This window comes from Phacochoerus africanus, chromosome X (assembly GCF_016906955.1).
Source record: "Phacochoerus africanus isolate WHEZ1 chromosome X, ROS_Pafr_v1, whole genome shotgun sequence".
Lineage (NCBI taxonomy): Eukaryota > Metazoa > Chordata > Mammalia > Artiodactyla > Suidae > Phacochoerus > Phacochoerus africanus.
The window spans coordinates 43,745,344-43,763,548 of record NC_062560.1 but is presented as its reverse complement, the minus strand read 5'-3'; the positions used below and the strand labels follow the sequence as shown (position 1 = coordinate 43,763,548).

The 18,205-nt window shown below is 42.0% G+C and overlaps 1 protein-coding gene and 1 long non-coding RNA gene across 2 annotated transcripts in view; one reads left to right on the top strand and one right to left on the bottom strand.

The window, feature by feature from the left end:
- Positions 1-18,205, bottom strand: part of RP2 (RP2 activator of ARL3 GTPase) — a 43,846-nt gene that overhangs the window by 9,365 nt on the left and 16,276 nt on the right. Inside the window, exons 2-3 of the mRNA XM_047765728.1 lie at positions 16,174-16,839; positions 8,785-8,899 (exon numbers count right to left, since the gene is read on the bottom strand). Of these exons, the coding sequence (XP_047621684.1) occupies positions 8,785-8,899; positions 16,174-16,839 (781 nt within the window). The remainder of the gene's footprint in view (positions 1-8,784; positions 8,900-16,173; positions 16,840-18,205) is intronic.
- Positions 1-18,205, top strand: part of LOC125118859 (uncharacterized) — a 58,363-nt gene that overhangs the window by 33,338 nt on the left and 6,820 nt on the right. The gene's annotated exons all lie outside the window — the stretch shown is intronic.

Sequence of the window (18,205 nt, the reverse complement as noted above, 5' to 3'; positions counted from 1 at the left end):
AAATTAAACATTATATTTCTTTTTTCTTTCTTTTCATTTTGCCCCCACCCCCACATATGGAGTTCCCAGGCCAGGGATCAGAACTGAGCCACGCCGTGGCTGTGGCAATGCCAGATCCTTTAACTCACTGTGCCAGGCTGGGGATCGAACCTGCATCCTGGCACTAGAGAGATGCTGTCAGTCCCATGGTGCCACAGTGGGAACTCCAAACATCATATTTCTAAATAGTCCACAGATCAAGTGAAATGCCTCCAGGGAAATTAAAAAATATTCTGAACTGCATCAGGGGTCAGCCTACTTTTTTTCTGTAAAGGGCCAGATGGGAAATATTTTAGGCTTAGTGAACCATACAGTATCTGTCACAGCTAATCATCTTTACTGTTACAGCGCAAGAGCAGCAAAACATAACAGATGAAACAATGAATGTGGCTGTGCTCCAATAAAAGTTCATTTACAAAACATACGGTAGGCCATAGTTTGCTAAATCCTGAATTAAATCAAAATACATCATATTAAAATTGGCAGGACACAGCTAAAGCAACACTTAAAGGAAAATTTCTAACACAAAATACACACACAGTCATTCCTCATCATCAGTGGATTCCTTATTTGCTAACTGCTTACTTGGTAAACTTTGTTTTACCCAATAGGCAAAATGTGTTACCCCAAATCAATACTTGCAGTCTTTTCATGGTCATTCATGGACACACACAAGGTGGCAAAAAATATGAATTGCCTGACATTGCATGTTCCCAGGTAAAGTTGAACTAAGTGATGCTCTGCCTTCTTGTTTCAGCACTGATTCTGTAACCAAATGTCCTTTTCACAGTCCATTTCATGCCACATTTTTCACATTTTTGTGCTTTTCGTTGGGAACATCGGTGCTTAAAATGTCCTTCAAATGAAATGCTCAAGTATGGTCTGATGTTCCTAAGCTTAGGAAAGCTGCAATGTGCCTTACAGAGAAAATATGTTAGATAAGCGTCATTCAGGCAGAAGGTATAATGCTGTTGGCTGTGAGTTCAATGTTAATGAACATCTACTAAATGAGGTGTCTTTAAACAGACACATACATACAATAAGGTTATGTATTGATTGGTTGATACAAATGTTGTGTGTGACCAAAGACTTGTGGATCCTGGCTCTGCATTTCTCCTAGGAGTAGCAGTTCCATACTTACGGATTCAGCATTCATAGCAACTTTATGGAACAGAACTACCATGAATAATGAGAACCACTCTTTTAGAAAAGAAAGAAAGTTGGAGTTCTCTTGTGGCTCAGCAGGTTAAGGATCCAGTGTTGTCATTTCAGTGGCTCAGGTCGTTGCTGTGGCGTGGGTTTGGTCCCTGACCTGGGAACTTTGCATGCTACGGGTGTGGCCAAAAAGAGAGAGAGAGAGAGAGAGAGAGAGAGAGAGAGAGAGAGAGAGAGAGAGAGAGAGAGAGAGAGAGAGAGAAAAGAAGGAATATCTCGGAGTTCTGTTGTGGCTCAGTGGTTAATGAACTGTGAGGTTTCCGGTTCGATCCCTGGCCTCGCTCAGTGGGTTAAGGATCTGGCGTTGCCGTGAGCTGTGGTGTAGGTCACAGATGTGGCTCGGATCCCACATTGCTGTGGCTGTGGTGTAGGCCAGCGGCTATAGCTCCGATTCGACCCCTAGCCTGGAAACCTCCATATGCCAAGGGAGCAGCCCTAGAAAAGGCAAAAAGACAAAAAGAAAAAAAAAAAGGAATATCTAAAATCAGTAACCTAAGGTTAAACTTGAAGAAACTAGAGAAAGAAGAGCAAATTAAACCCTAAAGCAAGTGAAAGGAAGGAAATAAACATTAGAGCAGAAACCAATGAAACTGAAAAGAGAAAAACAATAGAGAAAATCAGTAAAACAAAAAGTTGCTTCTTTAAAATGATCACTAAAGTGATAAACCCCTATCTAGGCTGATGGGAGAGGGAGAGGCCTCAAATTACCAACAGGAGGAGGATAAAAGGGACATCTCTAGTGGTTCCACATACATAAGAATAAGGAAATACTATAAACTCTATACCTATAAATTTGATAACTGAAATGAAACAATTCCCTGAAAGACCAAAACTTATCCAAATACACCTAAGAAGGAAAATATACCCTGAGGAGTTCTATAAATAATAAACAAACAAACAAATAAAATGTATAGCTAAATATTTTCCCCAAGTCTTTAGGTCCAGATGGTTTGATTGGTGATTTCTACTAGACACTTAAGGAGGCCAGCATAACCTTAACATCAAAGCCAAAGATATTACAAGAAAAGAAAATCAGAGACCCATGTGCCTCATGAACAAAGATGTAAAAATCCTCAATAAAATATTAGCAAATGGAACCCAGTGATATATTAAAGGGATAAAATACCATGATCAAGGGGGTACATCTCAGGAGTACAAGGCTGGTTCAACATTCAAATGAACAAAATTAATTCACCTGCTTCAATGACTCAATCATTAAGAACGCATGATAACGCAATACATGCAGAAAAAGTTTTCAACAAAATTCGTCATCCACGTGTGATAAAAACTCAACAAACTAGGAATAGAATGAAACTCCCGTAGTCTAATAAAAGGTATGTATGAAAAATTTACCACTGACATCATTCTTAAGGGTGAGACTGAACACTTTCACCCTGAGATCAGTAAGAGGACGAGAATGTTCTCTTCTCACTATTCTACATAACATCGTAGTGGACATCCTAGCCAACATAATCATGCAAAAAAAAAGGAAATAAGAGGCATGTAGAAGAAAGAGAGCAACTAACCTAAAGAGCTCCCAAAGGCTAAAAGTGGAACAACTGGATAGTATTGGACTATAAGCCAAAGAATAAAAACATATCTCTGAGTCCCTACTGATAGACATAAATGACTGAATAAATAAATGAGAGAGAAGGGACAAATCTTTCTTGCAGAATTCCAAATAATGTATGTAGATACTCCCCTCTCTAGGAGGTGGAGTATAATTCTCCTCTCCTTGAGGATGGACACTGGTCTTAGTGACTCAACTTCCAAAGAATGTAGAGAGAACTTCCAAAGAGTATAGAAAGAGGAAAACAGGAACTGCAAGAAACCTGGCCCATAGCACCTGAGCCAGGTCTCTAAGGTCAACATCACCAGCATTGAGTCATGTTGCTGTCATGTGCCCTGCGATGTGATGTGATATGACCTCTTCTCCAAAACCTTAGTCTAATAAGAGAAAACAACACCCACAAATAGAGGGACAGTCTACAGAGTAATGTACCAGTACTGTTCAAATATTTCATAGTTAGGAAAAACAAGGAAAGACTAAGGAACTGTCACAGACAAGAAGAGATTAAAGAGACACAATGACTAAATGCAATGTGGGATCTTGGATTGAGTTCTGGAACAGAAAAAGAACATGAATGAAAAAAAAAAAAAAACCTGGTGGAAATTTGAATAAAGTTTACAGCTCAAGTAAATAGTATTTTACCAATGTAAATTTCTTAGTTTCAACAAAGGTACCATACTTATGTTAACATGAGGGGAACATGGGTTTCAAAACTCGGTACGGACTTTGCAAGTTTTCTGCAAATCTAAAATTATTCCAATATAAAGAGTTTAATTAAAAAAATAAAAATAAAAATGTCTAGTAGCTTCTCATCTCATACAGACTAGAAACCAAAGTCTGTAGAGTGGCCTACAAGGCCCTATATTATCTAATTCTTCCTTTACTACTTCTCAGATCTCATCTACTATGTTTATAGACTAAATTAATGAATGACTCTCTACAACAAAAGAGCCCAAGTCGGCCTAATCAGCAGAACCATCTAGGGAGCTTTTAAAAAATGCAGATTCCAAGGGTTAATCTCAGAGATACTTGAATCAGTCTTTCTGGAGTAGGGGTTGGAAATTGCAATCTTTAAAAGCACCCCAGACGGTTCTGAGACTCAAGTCAGATTTGGAGAGTCTCTAGATGGAAACAGTGAATTCTGTCAAAGAGCTTCATTCTCTGAAAGGAAATAATATGACTACTTGAACTGAAGAGGAAAATTTAGAGACTCTAAAGTATAAACTATTTGAAATCAAAATGAATGTTCAAAAGCATAAGTCCATACTCCCCTCAACCCCCGCCCAAGCCCAAGAACAGCGGTGTGCAACTGGGAGCAGTTTTGTCCCCCCACCAAAGGGGCATTTGGCAATGTCTATTTGGCAATGTCTGCAAACATTTTTGGTTGCTATAGCTGGGGCAGTATGCTATTGGCACTCAGTCCATAGAGGCCAGGGATGCTGCTAAACATCCTACAATGTAGAGGACAGCCCGCTACAATGAAGAATTATCTAAAATATCAATGGTGCTGTGCTTGAGAAACTCCTTAGAATGACTGATGGCCACTTTTAGATAAGGACCCAGTCCATCTAACACCTGCTGGAATATCTCCACAGACAGCCTACTCATAACGCTGCATCACTCAGGGTGCTATTGGGCAGCTTAAAATTTGTCCCCAACTTTTATTTGGAAAAATTCCAAACAGTATATAAAAATCGAAAGAATAACAAACATCCATTTGCTTGGATTTTTTTTTAAACTTTTTTTTTTTTTTTTTAGGGCCGCCCCTGTGGCATATGGAGGTTCCCAGGCTAGGAGTTGATTCTGAGCTGAGCTGCCGGCCTATGTCACAGCCACAGCAACGTGGGACCCGAGCCACGTCTGTGACCTACACCACAGCTCATGGCAACGGCCGGATTCTTAACCCACTGAGCGGGACCAGGGACTAGTTGGGTTCATAACCCGCCAAGCCACAAGGAGAACTCAAGGATTTGTTAGGATGTGTTAACCTACACCCATCAAATGTTAACCTTTGGCCACATTTGCTCTGCCACACACTATACACATACACACACATGCACACACAGACAAACATACTTCGTTTTTGTTTTGCTGAGCCATTTGAAAATAGCAGGCATCATGACAATGCAACATGCATCTCCTATATAACTATAATACCATTATCATACTGCAGGATACAATAATAATTCCATGATATCATCTTCAAACTTCCCAAGTTGTCCCCAAAATGCATTTTACAGCTCTATTGCTCACCCTACCCTAATCCAAAATCCAATGAAGTTTCATTCCTTCCATGTAGTGGTTAGATTTCTTTTTTGTTGTTGTTGTTGTTGTTGTTGTTGTTGTTGTTGCTATTTCTTGGGCCGCTCCCACGGCATATGGGGGTTCCCAGGCTAGGGGTTGAATCGGAGCTGTAGCCACCGGCCTACGCCAGAGCCACAGCAACTCGGGATCCGAGCCGCATCTGCAACCTACACCACAGCTCACGGCAACGCCGGATCGTCAACCCACTGAGCAAGGCCAGGGACCGAACCCGCAACCTCATGGTTCCTAGTCGGATTCGTTAACCACTGCGCCACGACGGGAACTCCCATGGTTAGATTTCTTTTAATCCCAAACTGTCCCCCATTGTTTTTGTTCTCCAGGACATTGTCTGAAGCGTCCTAGTCAGTCATCTTGTAGAAGGTCTTCTCTTTTTGCTTGTCTGTTTCCTCAAGGGGTCGGTTAACGTGTTTCCAGATTTCCTTGGCTTGGTTAGATTTAGGTAAAATATTTTTGGAAAGAGTCCTTCATAGCCGATGATGTGTTATTTCTTACTGCATCACAGCAGGAGACATACAATGTCAGGCTGCCCTGCCCTCAGCAATGCTAAGTTTGATCACTGGGTTAATGTGATAATCACCAAATCTCTGCTGTAAAGGTGCACTTTCCCATCTGAGTTAGAATGTATAAATATCCTGCTTCTTATCAACTTTTTTTTCATGGCCCTGGAAGTTCCCGGGCCAGGCGTGGAACTCAGGCCTCCGCAGTGACCCGAGCTGCTGCGGGCGGATCTTTAACCCACTGTGCCACCGCACAGCTCTTACCCCAGGAATTTTAGCATCCACTGATAAACTCTGTCTGAATTAATTATTACATCAGGGGTTGGAAAATGGTGATTTCTAAAGTCTATCATTCTCTCTATGTTTATTAGCTCATAGTAGTCTGTAAAGAGCTTTTCTTTCCTTTTTTCTTTCTTTCTTTTGGTCTTTTTATGGCTGCATCTGCAGCATATCCAAGTTCCCGGGCTGGGGTCGAATTGGAGCTGCAGATGCTGGCCTACACCACAGCCACAGCAACGCCAGATCTGAGCCACATCTAGGACCTCTGGTGCAGCTTGCAGCAACACTAGATCCTTAACCTACTGAGTGAGGCCAGGGAGCGAATCCACATTCTCACAGAGACTATGTTGAGTTCTTAACCCATTGAGCCACAACAGGAACTCCCGAGAGCTTTTCTTTATTCCCTCTCCCTCCGCCCCCCGCCCCCTTTTTTGGTGCTTAGTACACATTTATTAACTGAATACATTAAATAGTGTTGATTTTTCAAATTAGATAAAAAGCATGGGCTGATAAGTTTCATGAAGGTATTTCACAGATTAGAAAAACAAATTTCAAACAGATTTGTGATTACTGAGATGAGAAACTGATTATTACCAATTTGGGGTCCTGGAGAACTGGTCATTTTAAGCTAATGGACCAGTGTTTCTTTTACTAGAGGATAGGAAGCTTCTAGACCATGGGCGTGCCTAGCAGTCACATGTGATATCTATGTAGACCCCAAAGTTAGATAGATTCCAAGCTTACAGGGCATGCTGGGCCATGGTTTAGTGCCAATTTCCTCTTCCTTCTTTTTCGTTATCACTATGGGTACATGGGTTTCTGCTGTTGTTAAATCAGTTCTCTTCATTATTCTTTTTAAAGCTCAAATTGTCCCAAATTTGGCCAGTGGAGACTCTTTCAAGCTAGCTCCTATGACTTTTTGACATGACCTCCTTTGTCTTTGGCTACTTCCTCTGGGCATCTCTGGTTCTGAAAGCTGTTTAAATGACATTTATTTGCTGTAACTCCTATAATATCTGCTCACTGGTTTCAGTGCTACTTTTTTGTGCAGAAGCAGAACATTTTACTTCTTCCATGTGGAATGCTGTGTCACTGAAACACATACGATGGTTGGGTTGGAGCAATTTTATGAAACAACTTCACTGACTTTATCATGAGTACATAAATCACGAGTTTAGGCCTACTCAGATGCTCCCTTCTTTCTTAATCCTCAGGATGCTATTACACTTGGTCCTTGACTGAATTTCTGAAAGCTGCTGAGAGTTTAAAGATTTGTTTTCAAGGTTCCATCAGAATGTTCCCATATCAGAATGGCTGCATCAAAGGAGCCAGGTCATAATTTCCCGTATATAATCTAGGATAGATTCATGTGCTGGTTGTAGGCAGTCCTTAGTACTGTTAGAATAAAGCCACCAAGGCTTATAAAATACTGTATTAAGACTTAAGACCGGGAGTTCCCTTCGTGGCTCAGTGGTTAACAAACCTGACTAGGAACTGTGACGATGTGGGTTTGATCCCTGGCCTCGATCAGTGGGCTAAGGATCCAGCATTGCTGTGAGCTGGGGTGTAGGTCGCAGATGCGGCTCAGATCTGGCGTTGTTGTGGCTGTGGTGTAGGCCAGCAGCTGTAGCTCCAATTCGACCTCTAGCCTGGGAACCTCCAACATCCATATGCCTCAGGTGCAGACCTAAAAAAAAAAAAAAAAAAAAGAGGAAAAAAAAAAGACTTAAGGCCAAATCACACACCCAGCATTAGTATTAAAATTATCCTAACAGTCCTCCAATATTCTCATACAGGTTTTTGCAATGTATCACAACTCATTTATACATAAAGACCATGTCCATGCAGATGTACCCTTTTTCTAGGCTATAACCAATCAGCATTACATATTACTATACATATTTGCTCAGGCCAGTCAGGAAAAGCCTGATGAGCCTTGAGCAAACAACATCCGTGCTCTGACAGATGAATAAGTACTGCCTTGTAGATCGGTACACCTTCAAATACATGGAGGCAAACAGCCATACTTTAGGAGGGCACACAAACTCTGTTTGCAAACTTATTTCCAGTATCTGAAATTTACTGCTGGCATGCATCCATGGGAGAAAATAATTCTGATGATGCACGGGGAGTTAATCAACTGTATTCAATACACAGAATAGTATATATTTCTTATTTCTTTTCTAGGATGGTCAAAGCACACTGAAGGCAGAAAGAATCCTTATCCAGGAGTTCCCGTCATGGCTCAGTGGTTAGCAAATCCGACTAGGAACCATGAGGTTGCGGGTTCGGTCCCTGGCCTTGCTCAGTGGGTTGAGGATCCGGCGTTGCCGTGTGCTGGGATGTAGGTTGCAGATGCGGCTCGGATCCCGCGTGGCTGTGGCTGTGGTATAGGCCGGTGGCTACAGCTCCGATTGGACCCCTAGCCTGGGAACCTCCCTCCATATGCTGCGGGAGGGCCCAAGAAATGGCAAATAAATAAATAAATAAATAAATAAAATTTTAAAAATTAAAAAAAAAAGAATCCTTATCCAGTGCCTTCTAACTCTGGGCCGGGACAAGGAAATGGTCACTCACTAAAGTATACTAATACAACAATAATAAAATAATTGAAAATAATAAAATACATAGTAATAAAATGTGATTTCCAAGAACTAAGATGATAGAACAGGAGGGGGGGGAAACCCCTAATACCTAATTTCTAGTTAGTTGTATATGGCTTTTTGAATGCTGTGAAATGTTGACATTTCTGAATAGCAATAGGAAACAACATAAACGAGAAACATTAAAGGCAAGAGTAAATCAAATCAGCAGGTCAAGAGAATAATCACAAAAATATAGCAGTCATCCAGAAGGTACCTTTGTTCAGAAGAGGAAGGAAATCAGGTGCTTTTTCCCGAAAAACCCTTTGAGCATCCTCAGCTTTCATTGACACCTCCTTGGTCTGAACTAGGAAAAAGCCTTTACCCACCATCTGTGGAAATAAAATGTCATTTAGGTTTTAAAATGACCTTCAGGGACTAAAACAATAATTTTTTTTCTGTATAAACAATTTTTCTGTATAAACTGCAACAGAGCACTGATTTTTGTTTTAGTTATGACTCTAATTCAGAGTGTTTGTTGTAATAAGATTTCACCATACGGAAGATTCTTTATTCCAGATTGGGGGGGGCGGTTCTGGTTAAGAATGGGTACTGCAGTGCCCACTGTTGAGATTAACAGTCCAATGTGAATTAGCTCTCGAAATTTTAAACATTATTAAAAAAATTGGGGAGGCTGAAACAAACGGATGGAGACTTTGGTTTGATGATCCTGCAAATGCCCAGGGAGTGAATGGTTAAATGAGTTATGGTACCTTCACATGAGAAAGTACTATAGTTCATCAAATGTAACAAATAATAAATAGGGGAAGCTTATACAATAATGTCAATTTTAAAAAGCATAATTCATATTTATATAGTATAGCACACTGATAGATTATATTTATGGAGTACTATGTGCCAGGCAGTTTTATGCATTCTATATGTGTAACACATTTCACCAGGTACAATTACAATTATTACTCTCATTTCTTTCTTTCTTTTTTTTTTTTTTTTGGTTTTTAGGGCTGCACCTGTGGCACATGGAAGTTCTCAGGGGTCAAATCAGAGCTACAGCCGCCGGCCTACACCACAGCCACAGCAACTTGGGATCCGAGCCGAGTCTGCAACCTGCACCACAGCTCACGGCAATGCCAGATCCTTAACCCACTGAGCAAGGCCAGGGATCGAACCCACGACCTCATGGTTCCTAGTCGGATTCGTTTCCGTTGCGCCTCGATGGGAACTCCTATTACTCTCCTTTCACAGGTGAGAAACTAAAGCACAGAGTGGTTTAAGAAATCCACCCCTGGTCACACAACTGTTAAGTAACAGAGCTGTGATTTGAACCCAATTACTCTAATCACAGATTAGATAAATTAAAACTTATTCCTAAAAACACCAGTCATTAAGGATGATTTTTAAACTTACTGCTACTCTTTATTTCCACAGTTCTCTACAATGAGGTCACATTAATTTTTAAAATAATTAGGAAAGTAGTTTTTAAAAATGCAAAGTCATTCGACCCATTAAAGCCTATTGGGGTTTTAGTTATAAAAGTAACAATTAGGCTCAATACAGAACATTTGCAAAATAAAAAAAAACAAAAAGAAATATCAACCAAGGTGCTACTACTCAAAAATGCCACTGCCACGTAGGTATACTTCCTTTTACCCTCCAGTCTTCTTTTTCCCGTCACAGAAATGATACATGTTATATGTACAATCCATAGAACTGCAAATAAGAGAGGAAAATTCGGCTAGGGAGTTCCCATCATGGCGCAGCAGAAAGGAATCCAACGAGGAACCATGAGGTTACACGTTCGATCCCTGGCCTCGCTCAGTGGGTTAGGGATCTGGTGTTGCTGTGGCTGTGGTGTAGGCCAGCAGCTGCAGCTCCGCTTAGACTCCTAGCCTGAAACCCTCCATAGGCCTCGGGTGCGGCCCTAGAAAAGACAAAAAAAAAAAAAAGAGAAAGAAAGAAAAAGAAAACTCTGCTAGACTTGTGGTTGCCAGGGAGGAGGGGGCAGGGAGTGGGATGGATAGGGAGTTTGGGGTTAGTAGATGCAAAATCTTACTTTTTTTTTTTTTTTTTTTTGCTTTTGCTTTTTACAGCTGCACCTGTGGTATATGGAGGTTCCCAGGCCAGGGGCCGAATCAGAGCTGCAGCCGCCGGCCTTCATCAGAGCCACAGCTAACGCCAGATCCAAGCCACATCTGTGACCTACACCACAGCTCACGGCAATGCCAGATCCTCTACCCACTGAGCGAGGCCAGGGATCACACCTGAAACCTCATGGTTCCTGGTCAGACTCGTTTCCACTGCGCCACAATGGGAACTCCAAACTATTCCATTTAGAATGATGGATAAGCAATGGGGTCCTACTGTACAGCACAGGGAGCTATGTCCTATCTCTTGGGTGAGAACATGATGGAAAATAGTATGAAAAAAAAGGAAGAACGTACATATATGTATGACAGGGTCACTTGGCTGTACAACAGAAGCTGAAGGAACATTGTAAATCAACAATACTTTAATAAAAAATTTTTTTAAAAAGAAAACAGAAAACCCTACTCTTCATCCACTTCCTAAGAAGACATTTTAGTATATATATACTTTCCAGATTTAGCTACTTAAAAAAAAATCAAACACTTTACATAATATTTTACAAATTTTCACTTGCTCGGTTATGAACATTTCCCAGCTATTCTACTATAAAATCAGTTTTAATGGTTGCTACTATTTCATTCTATGGCTACATTATCCTATACCACTTGATCAAGCTGGATTCCAACTCGAATCCTTTTGCTGCCTCAGAAAAAAAAAAAAGACATACATAAAAAGTAGCAGAAAATTACATAAACATCACTGCCAGATGATGACTGCAAAGTTACTTAAAATATCAGAAACAATCCCACATCTGTTTCTAATTCTCTAGACTGCTCATTACCTCTCATTTTATAGTCAGACACATAAACTGACAAAAGATGATTAATTCAAAATACCTTTACCTAGAAACAAATAATGAGCTCTGAAACGAGTGTATCTGTTTTGATATTTCACTGCAGATATGTGAAGAGACTTTTTTTTTATGAAAATTCCTCTACTTTGAAAGACTCGAAAATAGTTGTAACTACCCAGCTCAAATTACGCCATACTTCCAAACAATTCAAACTGCTTTTATCTACTTTAGCCCATGCATGTCTGTGATAGAGTTAAGAGCCCGCAAGAAATCTGATTTTTTAGGTATGAAAACCGAGGCCCAGTAACTTCTCTTGACTCCTACAGAATGTGCTTTCTGCTTTACCCAGTTTTTCTGGACTTCTGCCCTCTCAAAGTTTCATACTTCCTATCTCAGAAAACCATTATGATATGTTTAATTTATGAAAACAGTGTGAAACAAAATTCTGTGATACTCCTAGGGTTTAACAAAACCAGAGCTAGCAGCACAGTTCCAGTCTAAGCTATTCCAAGACATTTTGTGTTATGATAACAGAAACCACTCGAGTGGTTCTTTTTTTTTTCCATCTCAGAATTAACTAGCTTCTACACAAATTTTCCAGGGAACTCGAGCTTCATTTTTGAAAAAAATACATAATCTCAGGAGTTTCTGTCATCACCCAGTGGTTAACAAAACCAGCTAGTATCCATAAGGATGCGGGTTTGATCCCTGGCCTCGCTCGGCAGGTTAAGGATCCGGCGTTGCTCTGAGCTGTGGTGCAGGTCGCAGATGCCGCTTGGATCCCACATTGCTGTGGCTGTGGTGTAGGCTGGCGGCTACAGCTCCAATTGGACCCCTAGCCTGGGAACCTCCATATGCTGGGGGTGTGGCCCTAAAAAGACAAAAAAAATTAAAAAATAAAAAATACATAATCTCTTAACGTGTAAGTCACTGGTCTTTCAACATGTGATACCCTCTTCTCATATACTTGGCATTTTCTTCTTTTTGTTATCTTTTCTGATTTTTGTTATTGTTGTTGCTACACTTGTGGCATGTGGAAGTTCCCAGGCCAGAGATCGAACCTGCGCCACAGCAGTAACCCAAACCACAGCAGTGGCAATGCCAGATCCTTAGCCCACTGAGCGAGGCCAAGGATGGAACCCGCAACCTCAAGGTTCCTAGTCAGATTTGTTTCCGCTGTGCCACGATGGGAATTCCTCTTTCTTTTTTTAAAGAAGGTTTTTAATTTTTACCATTTCCTGCTCCTTTTTTTTAAATGGCCACACCTGCAGCGTATGAAAGTCCCTGGGCAAGGGACTGAATCCAAGCTGCAGCTGCAACCTACCCTGGCCAGGGATGGAACCCACACCTCTGCAGTGACCCGAGATGCTGTAGTTAGATTCTTAGCCCAGTGCACCACAGCACGAACTCCCTGTTCTCTTTTCTTAATTCTTTGATTTCAGAATCAGATAGGATAACTCTAGCCAAAAAGTCCCAGGGTTTTTCCTTCTAGGCTGGAGGGTAGTATCTGCCTTGCATCCACACACTTTTGGTCACATTCCTGCTCCAACCAGGCATTTATTAAGTTTCCTTTACCACTGAGGCAGCATAGTAGCATCATGCTTAAGGGTTAAGACCATGGCCTACAAAGCTCAACTGCCTGTATTTAAATCATGGCTTGGCATTCCCGTTGTGGCACAGTGGAAACGGATCTGACTAGGAACCATGAGGTTGTGGGTTTGATCCCTGGCCTTGCTCAGTGGGCTAAGGATCTGGCATTGCCATGAGCTGTGGTGTAGGTCGCAGATGTGGCTCAGACCTGGCATTGCTGTGGCTGTGTGGTGTAGGCCGGCAGCTGCAGCTCCGATTCAACCCCTAGCCTGGGAACCTCCATATGCCATGGATACGGCCTTAAAAAGCAAAAAAAAAAAAAAAAAAAAAAAAAAATCATGGCTCTGCTACTTAACAGTGAATGACCTTTTGCAAGTTACTTACCTTCTCTGTGGCTTTTTCTTGTCTCTATAAAGGGGCATAATGGCGCCCATTTCACAGGTTATTCTGAATTAAGTTAATTCATTTAAATCCCATAAACATGCCTGACATATAGTAAACATTCTATGAGTCTTAGCTATCATAACTATTGTCATCATTGTTTTTGTTCTTACTGGATTTTTATTGTTTTAAATTATTTTGTAACCCAGAGGGACATCTAAAGAACATCACTCCTCCCGGTCACATTGCTTTCAAGTGCACACGACACTGCCATCTCTCACATCAGATAGCAAAAGTGAAAAGGTTAAGAACATCTGATGACTCATGAAGAATGACGGCAGTTGGTTCTGATAGCTTGTTTTCTTTAAACATGCTCTACATTTTTTATGTCCACTCCTCATTATCTATCCAAAAGGAGTTTAACCTGAAATAATTACCTCTTTTGAAAACTGCATGTAGATTTTTTTAAAAGATCACCATACAGTATAATGAAAATGTTTACCTCTCAGATGTTGGTTTAACATGTGATTAGATAGCTCACAGGCCAGAAACACTTTTTTTCCCTAAATTTATTTACTTAGCCTTTTTTTTTCCTTTCGTCTTTTTGTCTTTGCTAGGGCTGCACCCGCGGCATATGGAGGTTCCCAGGCTAGGGGTCAAATCGAAGCTGTAGCCACCGGCCTACACCACAGCCACAGCAGCACCGGATCTGAGCCATGTCTGCGACCTACACCACAGCTCACAGCAACGCCAGATGCTTAACCCACTGAGCAAGGCCAGGGATCGAACTCGTATCCTCATGGATGCTAGTCAGGTTTGTTAACTGCTGGGCCACGACGGGAACTCCAAAAACACTTTCTATATCTCACAGATGCACCAGTACATTTTTATCAGATTGGCATAATCAAAAAAGAAAATATCAAAGTCTTAAGATTATACTTTGGAGTTTTTTTTTTTTTCCCCCTTTTTCGGCCACACCCACAGCATGTGGAAGTTCCTAGGCCAGAGATCAAATCCGAGCTGGGGCTGCAACCTACCTCCCTGCTGCAGCAACGCTAGATCCTTAACCCACTGTGCTGGGCTGGGGATCAAACCAGCAACGCCACAGAGACGAACCAGATCATTAACCCACTGCACCACAGCGGGAACTCCTGGCATCTGTTGCTTTGAAAACTAGACCTCGGATATACTTTGTAGATTTCAGACATGGGTTTTCAACATGGTAGAATGTATAAGCTGCAGAGAAGTGGTCATTTAAAGTCTTTTCTAAAAATCATTCCTTTTGACAGACGTGTTACAACTTAAGAAAAAATCCATCCAAAAGAGTTTTCCATTCACGTCTCTGTTTCTGGAAGGTTGATATTTATCTATTTATTTATTTATTTAGTCTTTTGAGGGCTGCACCCTCGGCATACGGAGGTTCCCAGGCTAGGGGTTGGATCGGAGCTGCAGCTGCCGGCCTACACCACAGCCACGTGGGATCCCAGCCACATCTGCAACCTTCACCCAAGCTCAGGGCAACACCGGATCCTTAACCAGAGAGAGGCCGGGGAGCAAACCTGTGTCCTCATGGATGCTAGAGAGATTCGTTTCTGCGGAGCCATGACGGGAACTCTGAAAGTCTGATTTTTAAATTCCAATCAACACTTCCTGAAGAAAGCTTGATGAATGGATAATTAATACATCCCACTGCTGCCTCCCCGCTGGAGCACCCGCCAACATAGGAACTGCTGCTTCTGGAGCCCCACACCTCCATGTTCCCATTCATTTGTCAGGTGAAACCCAAGGACCCCTCTCTACTCCTGAACACACTACAAGCCCCTGGTCTTGAGCCTACCTCTGCTGTCTCGGCTCCCAACTTATTCTTTCGCATCAACTTTCTCTTCGGCAACAGGGCAAAGGAAGCTAAGGCAAGTAATGTGATGGGTGCTCTCACAGTTCACAGTCTAAGCAATTAAAACTCCAAATAGATTTCCCTACCAAATCATTATAAAAGGTCATGCTTTACTTTGCAGTACTACTTTTGTGAGCTCCTATAGAAATCTTTTATTATAGAGCAGAAGTTCCTTGAGGGCAGAGAATTTTGTCTATGTATTTCCACTCCCAGCCCATGTTAGATTTCATCAGCTCTAAGCCGCCATCAATTGCAAGATGCATCTCCGACAAGCAAAACAGAGGAAAACCAAACGCATCCTACGATCAATGAAATAGGGTAACAGTAACCTGTACATAACGAGTGCTTACTAAATGCTTCCTGAATTAAATTACACTTTTAAAAAGTTTCTTTGGGGAGTTCTTGCTGTGGCACAATGGGATCGGTGGCATCTCTGGAGCACTGAGACCGAAGGTTCGATCCCCGGCCCTGCACAGTGGGTTAAGGATCTGGCATGGCCACTAGTGTGGCGTAGGTTGCCCCTGCAGTTTGGACCTGATCCCTGGGCCTGGGAACTGGATATGCCAAGAGGCATCCAAAAAAGAAAAAAAAACTTCTTTGGGAAAGTATTTTTGCTTACAACCAGCTTACAGATAAATCTGTAGGGGGGCAGAGGACTATAATTTAAAGATAGCCTGTATTTCTTTTTCTTTCTTTTTGTAAAGTTGAAGTATAGTTCCTTTACGATGTTGTGTAGGTTGCCTGTATTCCTAATAGCCAATGAGAAAAGAATGGGAGCTCGCCAGAAAGTGGTATGTTACCACGCAGGTGTATATCTGTTTCTCTTTCCTCTCTCTCCTTACCTCATCAATTAGCTTCCTGGCGTTTGCGATAGTGTAGTCACCAGCAAATAATACCACTAAGCAGGATTCATCACTGTTCTTCTGCCTCTGGCCCCGGGACACCGGGACGATACTTTTACTGGCTTCAGTGGAAAGGCGGATAGCTCTGAGCTCTTCCGTCGTAGGCAGAGGCACGTGATCTTCCACTACAGCATCTTCTGGCAGAAGGCTCCAGTTGAGCTCTCCTGACACAGGTGTAAAGTCATGAATGTTACTCCAGGTATTATTGAAGATACTGAGCCCTGCATCTTTGAACTGGAACGCTAGTTCAGGGTAGTACCACTGAAAACAGCCGAACTTGATATGTGTGGAAGACTCGATGATGGGCTGAGTGGCACAGCACAGAAAGACCTCCAGCTTTCGACAGTCCCGCACACGAAACTGCTGGCAGGCTAGGGCGCACTTGCAATCTCTGCAATTCCGGAAGAACACGCTGCCTTTCACGGGTCCCAGAAAAATGACACAGTTGGCACAGTCATCGATAGTGACTGTGGCAGAGTGATCAAAAATGTAGATGTTACAGTTCTCGCAGTCTTGAATGAGAAACTGTTGTCCTGCCACTTTCCCAGGTAAGCGACCTACTGTTTCGTCCTTCAGGCCACTGAACATGAAGTCCTTTGGATCGACCTGCAGGAACAAAGCACAGACCCTGAGCATGAGGAACAGTATTCTGCAAACACTGTCTATTAGATGTCAGGCACAATTCTGAATGCTAAGATAATAGGTTCTGACGCTTACTGACTTTGCCACATAGTAAGAAAAGGAACAGGGCAAAAAAAACCCTGTATAAATAAATAGCAGGCGGAGTTCCTGTCGTGGCGCAGCGGTTAACGTATCCGACTAGGAACCATGAGGTTGTGGGTTCGATCCCTGGCCTCGCTCAGTGGGTTGAGGATCCGGCGTTGCTGTGAGCTGTGATGTAGGTCTCAGACACGGCTCGGATCTTGTGTTGCTGTGGCTGTGGTGTAGGCCGGCGGCTACAGCTCCGATTCGACCCCTAGCCTGGGAACCTCCATATGCCGTGGGAAGCAGCCCTAGAAAAGGCAAAAAGACAAAAAAAAATAGCAGGCATAAAGGGGAATGGGAGAGGAAACTGTTAGAGATAAAGAAAGACTCAAGGACATAGCAGCCAAGCCAGGTGTGGACATTGCTGGATCCTGTTGCAACATTTCAACTGTAAAAGTACTTTTTGGAAACAGGTGGGAAAATTCTCATACATACAGCATACTGGATAATATGAAAGAATATTTCAGGTTTGACCCTTTTCTTTTTCTGATGCTTCGCTTTTTTATCTCTATTTTTGAAATCTTTCTTTACCTCAAGTAGAGTTGATTTACAATGTCAAGTGATGTTTCACTTTTAAGACAACTTCAGCTTCTTTAAAAGTCTCTGAAATTTGAGGAGTTCCCATCGTGGCTCAGCGGGTTAAGAACCCAATGTAGTCTCCGTGAGGATGCAGTGGGTTAAGGATCCAGTGTTGCCGCAAGCTGCAGCGTAGGTCGAAGATGTGACTCAGAGCCAGTGTTGCCATGGCTGTGTCGTAGGCCAGCAGTTACAGCTCCGATTTGACCCCTAGCCCGGGAACCTCCATGTACCACAGGTGCTGCCATAAAAAGAAAAAAAAAAAACACTTCTGGAATTGGAAATACACCCAGATTGGAATATATTTCTCTATCCTTCCACAAATTGATGCCTGGGTCTTAGTTTCTAACCCCCAACTGATTTCTGCAATACGCTACTGAAAATGGAAGAACCTGGAGGGACAAGAATCAGTATGTGTCAGAATCTTCATCTACGACTTTTTTTCTGAGGCCAGGGATTGAAGCCAAGCCACCGCAGTGACAACTCCAAATCCTTAACTGTTAGGCCACCAAGGAACTCCCTCTACAACTTTTATTCAAACATTTATTGAGCTAGTCCTCCAATGTAATTTTCAAATTTCCCCATTTCCCCCTTTAGGTATTCTAAACTAAAGTGCACATAATCTTTTAAA